This window comes from Lissotriton vulgaris, chromosome 5 (assembly GCF_964263255.1).
Source record: "Lissotriton vulgaris chromosome 5, aLisVul1.2, whole genome shotgun sequence".
Classification (NCBI taxonomy): Eukaryota; Metazoa; Chordata; class Amphibia; order Caudata; family Salamandridae; genus Lissotriton; species Lissotriton vulgaris.
In genome coordinates, this window is record NC_141693.1 from 711,543,841 (window position 1) to 711,559,317 (window position 15,477).

Below are 15,477 nucleotides of genomic sequence, written 5' to 3' on the forward strand. Positions count from 1 at the left end.
GAGCCCGAGCGTCGATGGGTGATCCGCTGTGGGTGCTGGGAGTGTCCCGCTTTGCTAATGTCCCAGATACCTCAACAGGGAAAATAGCTCGTCCCCTGGAGGCCGACTGCCACTCACCTCCGCCTCCCCCACCTCACTTGGACTCCCGTGCCAGAGCGCTGCACCTGGGGGGGGGAGTGGGCCCGATTGGCAACCACGGGGGCGGGAGGGCTCCGTATGGACCCCGGGCCCCCAACCAGCTTCCCGGTCAAGCGGTCACAAAATGGCGGGCGGGGGTCGACAGCCCCGGCCGCTGCTGCTCTAAAGTCGAGCTCGGGCCAAAGAGGACCAACAGGAATCCCAGCGCCCTCAGGAGAGGGGGCCGCCTTGCCAATCTGTGCCGAGAAGCAGTCTCTCCTTCCCCTCGTACCCGCCGTTTTCCCAAGCCCTGCGGGAGAGCGGGCCTCGGCTGTTAAATTCTCACCGGTGGGCGTCCTCTGGAGGCTCTATCTCGCAAGCCGGAGCAGGTAAGTGGTCGTCTGACAGCTGAAAACAGCTACTAGCCGGTGCTTTGAAGGGCCATCGGCGGGAGCGACAGATCCGTACATATGCTCACACTGCAATATTGGCCACGCCCCGTACAGGAATTTTAAAGAGTGAAAAGTGTTCCCTAATTTGCATGTAGGCTACAACCAGAGCTAGATATAAACAGATAGAGTTGCATGCTAATTATGTGTTCTGTAAACATAACAAGTAGCTTAGTGTAGAGGTGGTGTTGCACCTCAGGGATGACAGGACACTGTACTGCTTGTGGTTCAATATATTTATTAGCATATAATTATACACTATAATTATCCCCACACGGAGAGCGCCGAGCAGCTTGCTCTCTCTCGGATTGCTCTCGCTGCCGCTTTGCGCTATGATTGCGCGCGACCGGAAATGACCGTTGTTCACGCTATGTGGTGACGTAGCGTTAACCACTAGACTGCGCACTCTACACATAGCTCCTAAATACACACTTTAAGGGGACCTATGTGCTTCTGAATGCAGTAGTAGACAAGTATTCCATTTGACAACACAGAAGCCGCATACAGTGGGTTTGCATATCCTACGCACTATCTGCATCCACTCTTCCAGAGGTTTGAGGTAAGAGAACTCTAAGACCTCTGGTGCCAGATCACTGTACTGAGCTGTATGGGGTCTGGATGCCTGCACTGGCCCTGCTGTGGAGATAAAAGATCTGACCTCTTTGGAAATTTCTCATGCAGATGCACTGACATCTACAGCAGCATGGAGTACCATGGTTGTCTCACCCATGTTGGTGCCACCAGAATGAAGGTCGACACATGCCTCGTTTTCCTGACCACACACGGAATCTGGGTTAGTGGAGGAAAAATGCTGATAAATATACCAGATCAGTGCAACCATAGTGCATTGCCCATAGACTGTGGATATGGGTACCTGGAGGCGAAGCTTTGGCACTTTACACTTTGTGAGATAGCAAACAGACCTATGGTGGGAGTGCCACCCTTGGGAAATTAATTCCTAAGTCCTCCATCAGTAAATTCACAGGGGTCTATTAGACTTTTGGATGAGCCATGCTCATCTAGTTTGTCCTTGCACAAGAGATGATCAACAAGAAGCAGAACATAGATGCAAAAGGCCCAATGTGATATCCCCTGAGCCAACAAAAACAGCTAGGGTAGAATGAGCCCCTAGTGTTTGGTAAACATGTGCAGTGAAGCCCATGTAGCTGCCTGGCAGATGTCAAGAAGTGGGACTCCAGGTCTTAAAGCAGTAGTGGCTGCAGTTGCCCTGGTGGAATGGGCACACAACCCCACTGGAGGTTCATTTTTCGCTAAGGAATTGCAGATTTTGATGCAAAGAACGACCTATCGGAGATGATTCGTTTTTGCATGGCCCGACCTTTCTTTGTGCCCACATAACCGAAAAAGATGGTCATCTACCCGGAATTGTTTTGTGCGAAAGCACATGTTTTGTATCCAGACGGTGGAGCCTCTCTTCCTCTTTAGAAGGGTGCGGAGGCGGGAAGAAGGTGGCCTATATGGAAAGAAGTAACCACTTTGGGAAGAAAAGAAGGCCTGTGCGGAGGACAACTTTGTCCGGATGAACAGCTAGGAAATGAGGCTTAGAAGAAAGGTCCTGTAGCTCGCTTACCCTGCGAGCAGAGATGATGGCAACTAGAAAGGCAGTTTTAAGGGTCAAGAGTCTGAGAGGACAGTAATGTAGGGGCTCGAAAGGAGCACACAAGGTAAGTAAGAGCCAGGTTCAAGTCCCACTGCGGCATCACGAAAGGAGCTGGAGGAAACAAGTGAGTAATGCCCTTAATGAAGCGACTTACAATAGAAGACTTGAAAAGTGAAGGCTGGTAAGGCAGGCAAAGGAAGGTCAAAAGATACCCTTTCAGAGTGTCCAGAGCAGAGCCCTGCTGGGCCAAAGAAAGAATGAAGCGAATAACTTCAGAAAGGGGGGCAAAGAGGGGCTCCACAGCCTTTGCTGCCCACCATGCTACAAACTTGTTCCATCTACAGGCGTATACGGTTTTAGTGGAGGGACGCCTGGCTACCTAGATAACATCACAGACCTCGGGAGGAAAGTTGAAAGTGGTCAACTTTTATTTTTTTTATTTAATGGCTTGTGAAGCGCCTGAATCAACCCCAAAGAGATATCTCAACGCTACGGAGGTGCTACAGTTAGGTAAAGAAGAGGTTTTCAGAAAAGCTCAGTTTTGAGGTGCTTTTGGAAAAGTAAATAGTCAGGACATTTCCAGAGGTGGCTGGGGAGTTGATTCCAATATAAGGGAACTAGGTAGTAGAAAGCTTCCCACCTATGCAGGATTTCTTAACACTGGGCACCAAAAGTAGCAAATTGCAGAAAATGTAATGTGTGTAAGGTGTGAAATCTTTTCACTTAGTGGTTACTTGATCCCAGACAGTATGAGGTTTTTAATGGTTAACCTTCTTGGGCCTGTGCTTACCCCAACCCAACTTAAGTGTCAGAGAGCAGAGAAGACATAGATGAGGAGATATCTCCAGAGAGTTCAGGGCTTTTCCCATGATGAACGAATAGACCAATGAGGATTTAGAGGATGGAGCGCCTGGCACTATGTCAAGTGAGGCATCAGTAGGGGAAGAAAATCCCCAGGGCAAAAAATGTTAGAGCTCTCCCTCAAAAGGGACAAGGAACATATGGAAAGGTGTTACCGGAAGTCGGACATGCCGATTCCTACATAGACTGTCAATAGGTGTTGGCACTGTAAGTCACCACTGTCGGGCTACCAATTAAAGAGGGAGAATTTGAACAGCAAATGTGATCCTTTTTCACTGACCTTGAGGGAGGATTTGCTCGGGGTTCAGAACAGAGACAGTTACACAAATATCATGCATTCCAAGGCAGAACCCATTATGAGCATGAGCCTGTTGTCAATAAGACTTTTTTTGAGAGCAGAATCCCCTGTATGGTTATATTTTGCCCTGCTGTCACAGAATATGGCATCCACACTACTACACCTGAGTTATTGTGTTACTTATTGAGTTAGTGTAAAACTTACATAGATGGTTTCCTAAACTCACTGATCCAGTGGACCAGGAATCGGGCCTTCTCATGTAGATGTTAGCACAAGAGACAAAAATACACTTCCCAATTAATTTTTGAAAACATGGGGGAGACTATGGCTACGCTTTAGATGCCAGAAAGAATGGCATCCCACCCTCCCAATGAACAGCTCCAGGTACTATAATGTAATCATAATTAGGCAGCTGCTGAGTATCAATTTCACAGGATGCTTGATCCTGAGAATGTTACTCTTACGCATAACCGTATTGGTCTGCTTTTTTCCCATTGGCACTTTGAAAAGGTACCTAAAACACCAATACAGCTGGAACTCTACCCTGCATGAACCTCACTTTTGTTTTTAACTTTATGTTCCATAGCATCAATGCTTTAGTGTTACACATTCCAAAACCGATTTTCACTATTCAATTCTAAAAAGAGAATAATCTAAGATGAAATAAATGAGTGAAGTATCCATTACATAGCACTAGGCACATGATAAATGTTTGGCTTTGAAGTTATTTTGCATGTATGACTCACCTTCCTTTTGGGAGGACTGAGTAAACCTCACTCCCCTTGGGTTCACATACTCCATATCATGAACGGAAGAGGAATCTTCTGTCATTGATGAATTGTCTTCCAAGACTTCTGGAATGGACTCTACTGAGGCAGAATGTGTCTTATCTCTCCACAATACACCAGCCTTTCGACAAGTAAATAGGATAAAGAGAGAAAGCATAACATTGTGAAAATATTCAACTATACATCAAAGCATTTGGGAGGAATGAAAATGAAATGTTAATTATCCTGTAAATATGGGTTTGTGGCATGGAGTGTGGTTTAGTTCAGTGGTCTAGTGCTGGGCTCAGAGATGTGAACGTTGTTTTTCTTTGAAAAATTCTTCTCGAGTCACAAGATGGTGTGACTCCACCTCTTGCTAGTAATGCACATGTGCATCGTCTCCACTGTTAGATTGTTAGTATTCCGCTTAGCGGGTGAGGATGGAGATGAAGCAACACTTAATGAATGTAGAGCCCGTTCTGCAACGGAGTCAGTTGTGGGAAGAAAACTGGGAGTTCTATAAACTGGTTAGGGTGGAAGGGGGCAGAGCACTTTAGGGAGGAACTTATGGGTTGCACAAAGGACAACCCTCTCCCTCTGAACTTGAAAGAAAGGTTCTTCCAAAGTTAAGGCTTGGAGCTCATGGACACCTGAGTGAGGTGATGGCAATGTCGACTTTCCAGGCGAGGAATTGAAAGGGGCATGAATGGAGGGGTTCAATGGGAAGTCCATCAAATCCTGCGAGAATAGTACTGAGATTTCACAAAGCGTCCAAGGGTACCTGTGGAAGAAAAACAAGTTACTGACCTTCAGTAACGCCTTTTCTGGTAGATACTCTATTTAGCTGCATATTCCATACCTTAGAATTATCCCTGGAAATCTGACTGAAACCAGAAATTTTTCAGGAGCAGTAGTTCGGCTCGGAATGGTGTTGTCTGTGCTGGAAATGGCGTGCACTGTGTTTTAATAGGCACCAGCCTCAGCAAACTGATATCAGTTTCTTTTGGCGAATTTTAACTTCAGAAGCGAGGAGCTACAAAGAACATTGACCAATGATGTGTGGAAGTAGGGCCCTGAAAAGGGGAACAGCCCTTTGATATGAAATCAGTTTGCAGAGCAGAGAAAACAGGTGTGAGAGTAAGGAATCTGGGGCTAGATGGAGTCTCTATCCGATAAGGTATTATTGAAGCGCAGTAACTTGTTCATCGGATAGAGACTTCTAGCTGCAGATTACTTAACTTATAATAGATACCAGAGCAATAACCTCCTGATGTTCATCTGCCAACATGAATTAAACCAGAAAGTCCTGCAGGGCCAAGCAGGCAAAGTGCCCATTCCTACGGGCCTGACAGTCCAGGCAGTAGTGCTTGTGGAACGCGTGCAGCAAGGCCCATGTTGTTTCTGCCAGAAGTCCAAGACAGGGACTTTGCATCCGGTAATTTTTGGAGTCGGATCTCGTGCCCCCTTTGAAAATTGGACGGATGATGGCTCCACGCCAGGACTCTGGAATGTGCTGACTGAAACAACAGTAGGAGAATAAAGGTGCCAAGTCTTTGGCCCAAAACTCGATATCTACCTTATACAGGGCCTGAGGAAGTTTGTTTGGCCCAGGGGCCCTGTCCGACTGGAAGTTCCTTATAATTTGTGCTGTTTGGGTCATTGGTGCCTTTGATGCCTGAAACAGAAGCTCTTCTTGCTGGAGAGGTATTTCTGTGTTGGTTGCGACTTGTGTCTGGGCAGCCATGTCTGTTAATTGCTCTAATGTTCCAGGGCGCGTTGTTCGCAAGGGGGGCTGCGGATGGTTTGGGGTGGTCGAGAGGGCGGATGGTATGGGTTAAGCATGTAGGCCCTCTTCCGTTTTGATCACTTTGAAATGAGCCATTAGGAATTATACCCATTTATCTTTGCAAATGTTTACACTGCTTTGCCTTCTTAGGCCTTGTGTCCTCCTATTCACAAGAGACCAGAATACCTTTGGGTTGGGTTTTTTACTTGCATAGACTAATTTGGTCCAAAACTGTTCAGAGCGTTTTTGTTTTTCTCGTAATATTGCTTGCCTAAATGCTTTTTGGGCTTGCTTATAGTTGTTGTATAGCTGTATATACCCCAGATGCTTCCGAGCTTGTCTTATAGCGGAGTTACATAGGGTTTTTTGGTCTCTGCAGAAACAAATGATTGGTTCCAGTTTGTAGTTTTACTTCAAATGGATGGGAATTTATTGAATAATTGACTTAAAGCCTCCCATACTACAGTGGGCAAAATTTTGTCACTAGTCCTTACATCTAGCAGGCCTCTACACTATCATTATAGTCGGTGTAGAGGAATCTGTCACTTTTAACCTGGTACGGTTCTGTAAAGATTCCACTTGTTGTTAAACTTGTTGCAGCGTGTCAAGCAATGCAGGAAGATAGAGTAATTACTTGGGGGCGATGATCCTTCTCTCCTCGTGCCACAATAGTGTAGTTGTCTGTCAAAGAGAGCATTTCATTGGTATGTAAGGTAAAATCTAAGAATGATTGAGTGTAACCATTTTTTCTTGTCCAGTTCGGGGGTTTATCCAGGGGAAAACGACTTTTCAAAGTTGTATAACCCAGACTGCTAAATTGTAATACCATGTATTATCCTAGTTTGATATATCGGTTACCGGTGGGTTTTGTTTGTTTCATAATATATTGTTTACTCCCCAGGTATAACTCGTTGAGCTCATCGGGGGAGATCTTGAAAAAGGTTGGTATTGAAGTCACCTGAGATTAGACAGGGTGTACTCTCATATTCACTTCAAGTTACACGTGATCCGGGTCAGGTGTTCCAGTTTGGCCCTTTTCTCCCTAGCGTTTGGTGGAATGTATACATTAATCAGGAGCATTTGTTTGGTGGAGTTAGAGCTCCTGATCCTGATGCGGTCGATCCACTCTTCTTCAAATGCAAGCTGGTTCATGTTTACATTTAACTTGACGGCAACATATCTCGAGAGACCACCGATAGTTCTGCCATACCTTAAAGCGGGGGACCAGAATTCCAGGTACCCTTCTATTGGGATACTTGCCTCCAACCATGTTTCTTGGAGGAGTATGATCGCGTGTTTTTAAAAAAAATTTATCGTGTATGTTCATTGGGATTTCGCAGTAAGGCTGTTGATATTTCAGGAACACACTTTAAGGCCAATATGAATGCTCTGTCAATCGTGGGTACCCACAGAAAGAGCAACTGGCAGCCAGGCCCAGTGTTCCATCATGATGACTGAATTCGCTGTTATTAGCTGATTGTTTCCTGCATGACTCAACCTTGGGCAGATTTTAGTATTGAAAAGGGGAGATTACCAGAGTAATGAGAAGGAACCAGAGTTTTTGCGAGTACCGACGGGTACCGTGTTCCAGTTGTGGGAGATATTTTAATGCCCCAGCTGTTAAATTGGTCGGATTTTGAGAATACCAGCTCCTTCATTGCCTCTGATGCTAACGTGATTAATGTCGATTCGGCTCGATGTTAAGTCAGATTCCAGGTTGCACAAACCCGGCATGAATTTGAACAGTCTAAGAATTTCCCTCTGTTCATGAGGTCATGCAGACTTTTGTTAGAGTACTCCGGAATAAATAACAATTTAGAGGGTGGATTTGTTGTAGCTGGATCCCGTGCTGGGGCAATGGTGGTACTCTTGTCCTTTTTCTGTGGTTGATCAATTCTCTGGTAGATGGTCGTTGCTGAAATCCATCAGGGTCGCCGTGAAGGTAAGGGACCGCCTTATTAAGAACAATTTTACACTTGTTTGCTTGATCTGGGTTTCTTACAAGTGTTATCCGAAGGCTGTCCGTGCCTCCTGGATTTAGTTTGTCGTTGGGTTTCTCCCTGACAACGGTTCTCTGTTTTAGTTTAGTCTTCCTTGCTGGGATCAGGGGAAGTGTTGGGACTTCAAATCTAGGTGCTAAGGGGTTCAAATCAGAAACTGGCTCAGAATAATTTTTTTGCCCTGCTAAGGACTGGGATTGTAATTTCTTCTATGGGGCTTTCCATCTGCTCCCGGGTGCTTACCTGAGCTCATTGTGGTGACATGATGCAAATTTCACACTGCAGTCGGCACAACTGGGGTTTTGGGGTTGGTTGTTATAGTAGAGACGAACTGCTGTTGGTACTACTGTGCTTGTCTAGCCAGATGGTTGATTACTTTTGTTTCTTAAAAAATAGTTGATTTTATTTTGCATCACAGCACTGTGCTTGTTAAGCTTTATTCGTAATTCTTTTTTTCCCTTTTGCTCAGCTGTTTTTGTGATGGACTGTTCATTGTGCTGTTGTCTGAGCTAACAAACCCTAGGCCCCCTTGCCCAGTGAGGGTGTTTCTTTGACGTGGTCTGCAGGTCCCTATTATCTGATTTATCTTGGTGGTGAGGTCTACACTTCATGATTGCAGCTTGGTTTTCAGGGAGCAGGTCGGCCGCTGAAATGACTGTTTGCGAAATTAGTGTACTCACACCAGAATTCATGTTTCCTATGTGGATTTCTTGTTTCACGCTATGCTCTTTGGAGACTGTTGGCGCAGCTGTGGCACTTGAATAAAAATGCTGGTTGGAGGTTAGTCCTTTCTGGATGCTGGTGATTTCCTAATTTCCGTTAAGACTATGGTAAGGAACTGAGGGAGAGAGAACAGACTGTCAATTATTGGGAACAACAACATACAGATTTTACATTTTTGGCATTGGATTGTGCTTTTGTGATGAGTTTGTGGAATTCTTCCAGTTTGTGGTCGATCCTTGCAGTGTACACAGCAAGTATGTTAAAAAGGTTGACTTGGAGGTCAAGTTTATCCGAATGATAGTTTAATGTGGTTACTGCGGATTGGAGAGTTTGCAGAAGTTGGGGCCAAAGTGCGTTAGGCTCAGTCACAGCCGAGTCGCGAACTTCCTGAGGATCCAGGATCCTATTAAAATCTGCCTGAATGAAGGATAGATCTAGTAGGAAACTATTGTTAGGCACATCTTGCTTTATTTCAGGGTGGTTGTGTCTAGCAGGTTCTGATGAAATTGTTGGAGTCTACAATTTGATATTACCAGGTGATGACCTGGTACATTGCGCTGCTTGGGGACTGAGAATATTTTTGCTCCCAGCTAATTCAATAGTATTAGTTTGTAAATTAGATTTTTGGTGCGGGGATAAACTTCAAGTTAGAGTGGGAATCCTCACTTGATATGGTGATTGGGGAAGAACCTTGTGCATTTTGAATTTGCAGAGTTAGTGGCTTGTGAAGAATTTAATCACTTAACTGAAGAGTCAGGCTTGACGTGAGATTTTTTGGTGTGGAATGTTCTTCCGTTTTTAGGAGACCCTCTAGGTGTAAGTGAAGGCCCTGCACTTCGGTTTTCTCATGAATCATGGTCTGTACTTTTATTTGCACCTGGTCTGCTTACTGGTGTGGTCGAGTGGAGTGTATAAGCGATGCAGTCATTTCACTGTGGACGTTTGTTGATGGTGGTTTTATGGCGCTTTTCTTAAAAGTAATCTCTCAGTGTCCTCTTAGGTGCATCGACTGCTGTTATTCCGCGCCTCTTGTCTTGGGTATTTAGTTTATCCGGTGGTGTTAAAGTTCCCACTACTGTTTCCACTAATGTTATGCACCAAGGATATGTGGGTCCTGTTCTGAAAAGCAGAGGTAAAAAGGCTGAGTGACCAGGGGTGAGGAGTGTTGTACTGAAGTAAGGGATGTTGAAACCACCCCTGTGTCCGTAGGCTCTGTGGTGAATTCTGCACTGGGCTTTTTGTGGTGTTTTATTGATTCTTTCCTTACTCTTTCTGACCTCATCGTGCAATAAGTGTAACTTAAGCTGATTGCGCCAACTTCTCCCACTTGCTCTTGCTTGGGGCGTTTGGGACTCTCCAATGTTGGTGACAGAGGGTGGGTGCTTTACAGATCCTATTGCCCTTGATGCTGCCCTTGATGCTACCGTTGCCTTCCTAGTAGTATAGATCTTAATGAAATGGATCTTCCTCCTTCCCACTCGTATGAACGATTTAACCTTCAACTCTGTATACTGAGGGAGCTGTAGAAGGTGACTAATTGGGGCTGCGGAGTATCTTGAGTAATTAAGGATCCCCATGGTTAGAGTTGGATTAGTCTAGTTATACCCTGGTGCATAACAACAGGTCTCTTTTTTTAGTTGGTGTCCAGGAGACCTCTCTTGGCTATAGAGGGCCTGACTGACCCAGAAAAGCCTACCTGCTGTCCTCTGGTGCTCCTCCAATGTTCCTTCAATAGTTCCTTGCGCAGTTAGGGGGACGGTCCAGATTATGGAGAAGTAAACTGGGGTTGTCTGACTACATCTCCTTTGACTCCTTAACTCCTTGTTGCTCCTCTGGGCTCACCCTTACCCCAAACTGCGGGGGTTGACTGGTCTGGCAGAGAGGGACAGGTACTGATATGCAGCACCTGCAACTGCTGCACGGGACAAAGTTAGGAGTGCAGGCGGGGGCCCTTGCTGACTCGCAAACCGAACTGGCCTAATGCTGGCCACCTCCGTGAAGTTGGGTGGAGCAGAGTCTCTAGCCATTAAGTTGCCCTGCAACTTTTGCAGTTATGAGGCATTGTGCCGCATCACTCCGCCGTTGCCTGGTGACTGCCAACCTGGCGATGTTTCCCCACTGCGGCTGCTACATCCTGGCAGTCCAAGGACTCAGAGGACTCCACACACTGCACTTGTCTCACGCAGATCACTTCCACTTAAGTTTCTGTAGGACAAGTTTCACGGAGCTAACAGAAGATACCAGTTTCAGTGCAGAGGATCTTGGTGCCAGTACACAGGTTGTCGGCACCAAGTAGGGCTTTGGTGCCGTGGGTTTATAATCTGACGGGCGTTTTGTCACTGAGGAGAATGCAGTCGGTGCTGAGTGCATTGGCCTCAGAATTTTCGTTGGCACCAAGTTGTGGCTTGGAATGGTGTGTGAAGAGGATGTTTAGTGCCTACATTTTCCAAAGGAAGTGGAGGTGCGGTAGCCTATCTCTAAAGCTCGAGAGCGGCTGTTTGGCTCTTTGGGGGTTGCGGGAGTCCGATTGGAGTGTGAGTGGTGTCGAGGGGGTAGGGGTAGAGGAACAGCACTAATGACCAGTTGAGCGAGTGGAAAGTCTTAAACTTTCAGGTCGGATCCAGAACTTACGTCGGGTGAGTAGGCCTTCTACTCAGCTTCCGATGACTCCAGATGATGTTCCCCCTCGAAGTCCTTGGTGCCGAAGAGATTTCGGGTGTTGGCTCAATTTCTGTAAGACATTTCCAAGCAATAAGCCTAGCACTCTCAATGAGACTCCTTCAAACGGAATATATGCAGCAGGCATCGCAGGAGGCCTCGACGTGCTCTGGGCGAGGTTGCAGACCTGATAGAGATCGTCCCTGGCGTATTTAGTGTGACACAGAGAACAGTAGCAAAAAGAAAACTGGTCCATCACAGGCAAAGCATGTTGATCACAGAGCAAAAGGCGGGGAAGGCCCGAAGGGCGAAATCCCTTCTTGGGTCAAAGTCAGCCTGATGCCTGCCCCTAAACAAAGCTGAGCGTGTCGAGACATTGCGAAAAAAGTAGGCCGCAATAGCAAACATTACCGACAGGAAGGAAAGGAACAGAGGAAAACCGAAGAGAGAACTGCAACAGTGTCAATCCAGAGCTCAAAAAGACACATCCGAACCCAATGGCTTAAAGAAAACATTCTAAAAATTAAGCTGATGCCCAAGCGCATTACCAGCCACAGGTGGAGTCATGATACCTATGACTTGAGAAGACTTCTTTGAAGAAAAACAACTTGCACATATCAGGGCCCAACACTACATTGCAGGAGTATACACAGCATGTGCATGAACAGCCACCCATGCCTTGAACATATCATTTCTAAGGGTTACATTTATGCCAAATATTAACACTGGTTACTCTGCAAGGTTCTGTAGGCAGAGACTACTTAGCCAGCCAAACCATTAAGCATTTTCAACAACAAAGGCTGAACGGATAGGCACTATGTAAAGGATTATAATTTTCAATGTGCACCTCAAAAGAAATGTTTGCAATTATAGGAAACCAAATAATGGCCCAAGAAAGAAATACCTTAAAAAAAATTACTTACCTTTGGTCAAGTTCTTTCTGGTGGACATTCTATTTAATAGCAGAATCCTCACCGTTAAAATATCCCCAGGTGCCAGACTGCATATGTAAATATTTTTCAGTGGAGACCAAGAACCAGTAGGTAGCATCATGTGGCTCCACATCCACTCCACTCCACTCAAGCGTGGAAGTGATGATTGGAGCTGCATATAGGCACCATCCAAACGCACTAAAGTCAGTTTCTGTTTAGACACCATTCTCACACTCGCAGCCCAAAAACACATTTTTCGTATCAGTGTGCAGAGTTTCCACATGAGACCTATTTAGATGGAAAAGAGTACATTCCACAGAAAAGGGAGGTGGCAGGGTGGTGATGAACTGTGGTTAGAGTATCCACAAGAAGAAGCATGTTACTTACCTTGTACGTATTTATTCATAGCATGTAGCGCTGCAGATTAACATGCTATGCACACTCCTGCCAGCTAATGCTTGACTTTCTTGAAGAAGTCTTTAGTTGCTGATGTGGCCCTAGCCTCCTCCTCTTCAAGTGAATGCGCATATTCAATGGATAGGTAGATAGGTAGATAGGTAGATAGGTAGATAGGTAGATAGGTAGATAGGTAGATAGGTAGATAGGTAGATAGGTAGATAGGTAGATAGGTAGATAGGTAGGTAGGTAGGTAGGTAGGTAGGTAGGTAGGTAGGTAGGTAGGTAGATAGATAGATAGATAGATAGATAGATAGATAGATAGATAGATAGATAGATAGATAGATAGATAGATAGATAGATAGATAGATAGATAGATAGATAGATAGATAGAGCGAGATAGAGAGATAGACAGACAGACAGACAGACACTTACAAGATAAGTAACAGATTCCATTTGTAGCATGTGTTGGCTGCAGGCACACATGCTATGCAAGGACTGTAAAGCAATTTTCCTCTCAGTGGCTTTAGGGTGCGTAGGACTGTTTGACCAACAAGAGCTCATTGTCCTTCTTGATCATCCACACAATATTGTTTAGTAAATGTGTGTGGATTTGTCCATGCAGCAGCCTTGCAAATACCAGCAAACGGAATGTAACCTGGAAAGGTCATAGAAGCACCTTTATTCCTGGCAGAATGTGCTCTTGCAACTGTTGATAACGTTTGTTTGGCTTTAATGTAACATATCCGTATGTAATTGACTATTCATCTCGCAATAACTGCTTTGGAAATTGTTTACCTTTCTAGGGTTTGAGAAAGCAACAAAAGCTGTTGTGTTTTCCTAAAAGGTATAGTCCTATCAATGTAATACATCAGTACTCTTTTAACGTCAAGTATATGAAGTGCTCTTTCTGCAACAGCCTCTGGTTTCGGGAAAAAGACGGGTAGGTCAAGTGATTGGTTTGAGTGGAATGGGGATACATCTTTTGGAAGAAACTTCGGGATTTTTCAGGTCCCACTGCAGAGACCGCATATACCATATGGCATGATCTACTAGCAGGATGCAGGAGGCCATGAGGCCCAGCATCCTCAGTCATTCTCATCGAAATCCAGGCTAGAGGCTATAACATCAATATCATAGCCTGAATATCCTGGACTTGCTGCTCGGGAGGATAGGCCTCAAACTGCACTGTGTCCAGAACAGCTCAGATGAAAGGGAGCGTCTGAGAGGGGTTCAGGTGTGACTTCGGCATGTTTATAGTGAACCCCGGCCAGTGCAGGAGGTCCGCCGTATTCTGGAGGTGGGAGACGACAGCCTGGGGCGAACCGGCCTTTAACAGCCAGTCGTCGAGATAGGGGAAGACTGGAACCTTTGATCTGCGCATATAAGTTGCGACCACCGCCATCACCTCTGACAACACCCAAGGAGCACTGGTAAGGACAAAGGGGAGCACAGTGCACTGGAAGTGCTCATGGCCCACCGTAAACTGTAGATATCATCTGTGGGCTGGCAAGACAGGAATATGTAAATAAGTGTATTGCAAGTCTGTCACCATCCAGTCTCCGGCGTCGAGAGAAGACTGAACCTGAGCCAACGTGAGCATCTTGAACTTCTCATTCTGGAGGAAGTGGTTGAGGGTCCTGAGATCAAGAAAAGGACGTAAGCCTTTGTCCTTCTTGGGCCCAAGAAAGTAGCTGGAACAGCAACTACTGCCTATTTTTGGTACAGGGACCTCTCTATAGCTCCCTTGGCCAAGATAGCGGAGACGTGCAAATAATTCTTCGATATGCGTTCGTAAGATGGTGGGATGGAGGGAGTTGTAGCCCCTTCAGACAATTTCCAAAACACACCTGTCCTGCGTGATGGATTGCCAGTGGAGGTGATGACGAATCCGGCCTCTAACTGTCCGTTGAGCCCTGAAAACGTTGATTTGGAAGGTTTGGAGACTGCAGGAGGGAGTACTGGCCCTGCCTGCTGGCTCCCAGACCCGTGAGGTCGCTGGGCCCCACATCTTTGAACAGGTGGCTAGACTGGGCCGGACGTGGTTCGGTGCCCCTTTCCGTAGCTACGAATGGAGCGAAAAGCAGACTGGAATGGCCGAGAAGACTACGTGAGGCCCAAAGATCTGGCCATAGCTCTAGAATCTTTAAAGCGCTCCAGTGCAGAGTCTGCTTCGTCGTCAAAATGTTGAGGCCCATCAAAGGACATGTCCATCAAAGTTAATGGGCATACCTAATAAAAAAACAGATGTCCTCAACCAGGCGTAGCACCCAAGGGCTACAGATGTGGCAATCGTTCTGCCCAGTGAGTTTGTGGTGTCCAGTCCACATCTAATGGTGAATTAGGCGGTGCAGGCACTAAGGCAGCACCTGCCCAACCATATCCTAGATGGTATGGGAGTAGCGGCTCAAGAGGCACTCATTTTTCACCGACCACAGTGCCAAGCTAGAGAAAGAGAACATTCGCTTCTCAAGATGGTCCAGCTTTTTAGATTACCTATCTGGAGGGGCAGCAGGAAATGTGCATTTAGAAGAAAAGGCTTGTACTACAAAGCTCTTAGGGGAAGGGTGTTGGGTCAAGAACACTGGGTCGCATGGGGCTGGGTTGTGGCGGTGGTCAATTGTCCTCTTCACAGGAGCCCCTGTGCTAGGCTTGGACCAAGTGCCCAGAAGGACATCAGTGCGGGAATCACTGAACAGCAATAGGGGGTTCAGAAGAGGAAGCCGCAGGCTGAAGCAACTGTCGGGATGTTAGTCCTGACTGCCATTGAAGGGAGCTCAAGGCCCAAGACCTCGACCGCCCTACTCACCGCCACAGTGCAGGACACTCCTTCATCCGTAGTCATGGTAGGGGGAGAAAGCAAACCAGT

At 46.1% G+C, this 15,477-nt stretch overlaps 1 protein-coding gene across 6 annotated transcripts in view; it reads right to left on the reverse strand.

The window, feature by feature from the left end:
* GBF1 (golgi brefeldin A resistant guanine nucleotide exchange factor 1) overlaps window positions 1–15,477 on the reverse strand; it is a 2,509,897-nt gene that overhangs the window by 1,923,036 nt on the left and 571,384 nt on the right. For all 6 annotated transcript variants that reach the window (XM_086922141.1, XM_086922138.1, XM_086922142.1 and 3 more), the window contains exon 11: window positions 4,093–4,255. In XM_086922141.1, the coding sequence (XP_086778267.1) occupies window positions 4,093–4,255 (163 nt within the window). The remainder of the gene's footprint in view (window positions 1–4,092; window positions 4,256–15,477) is intronic.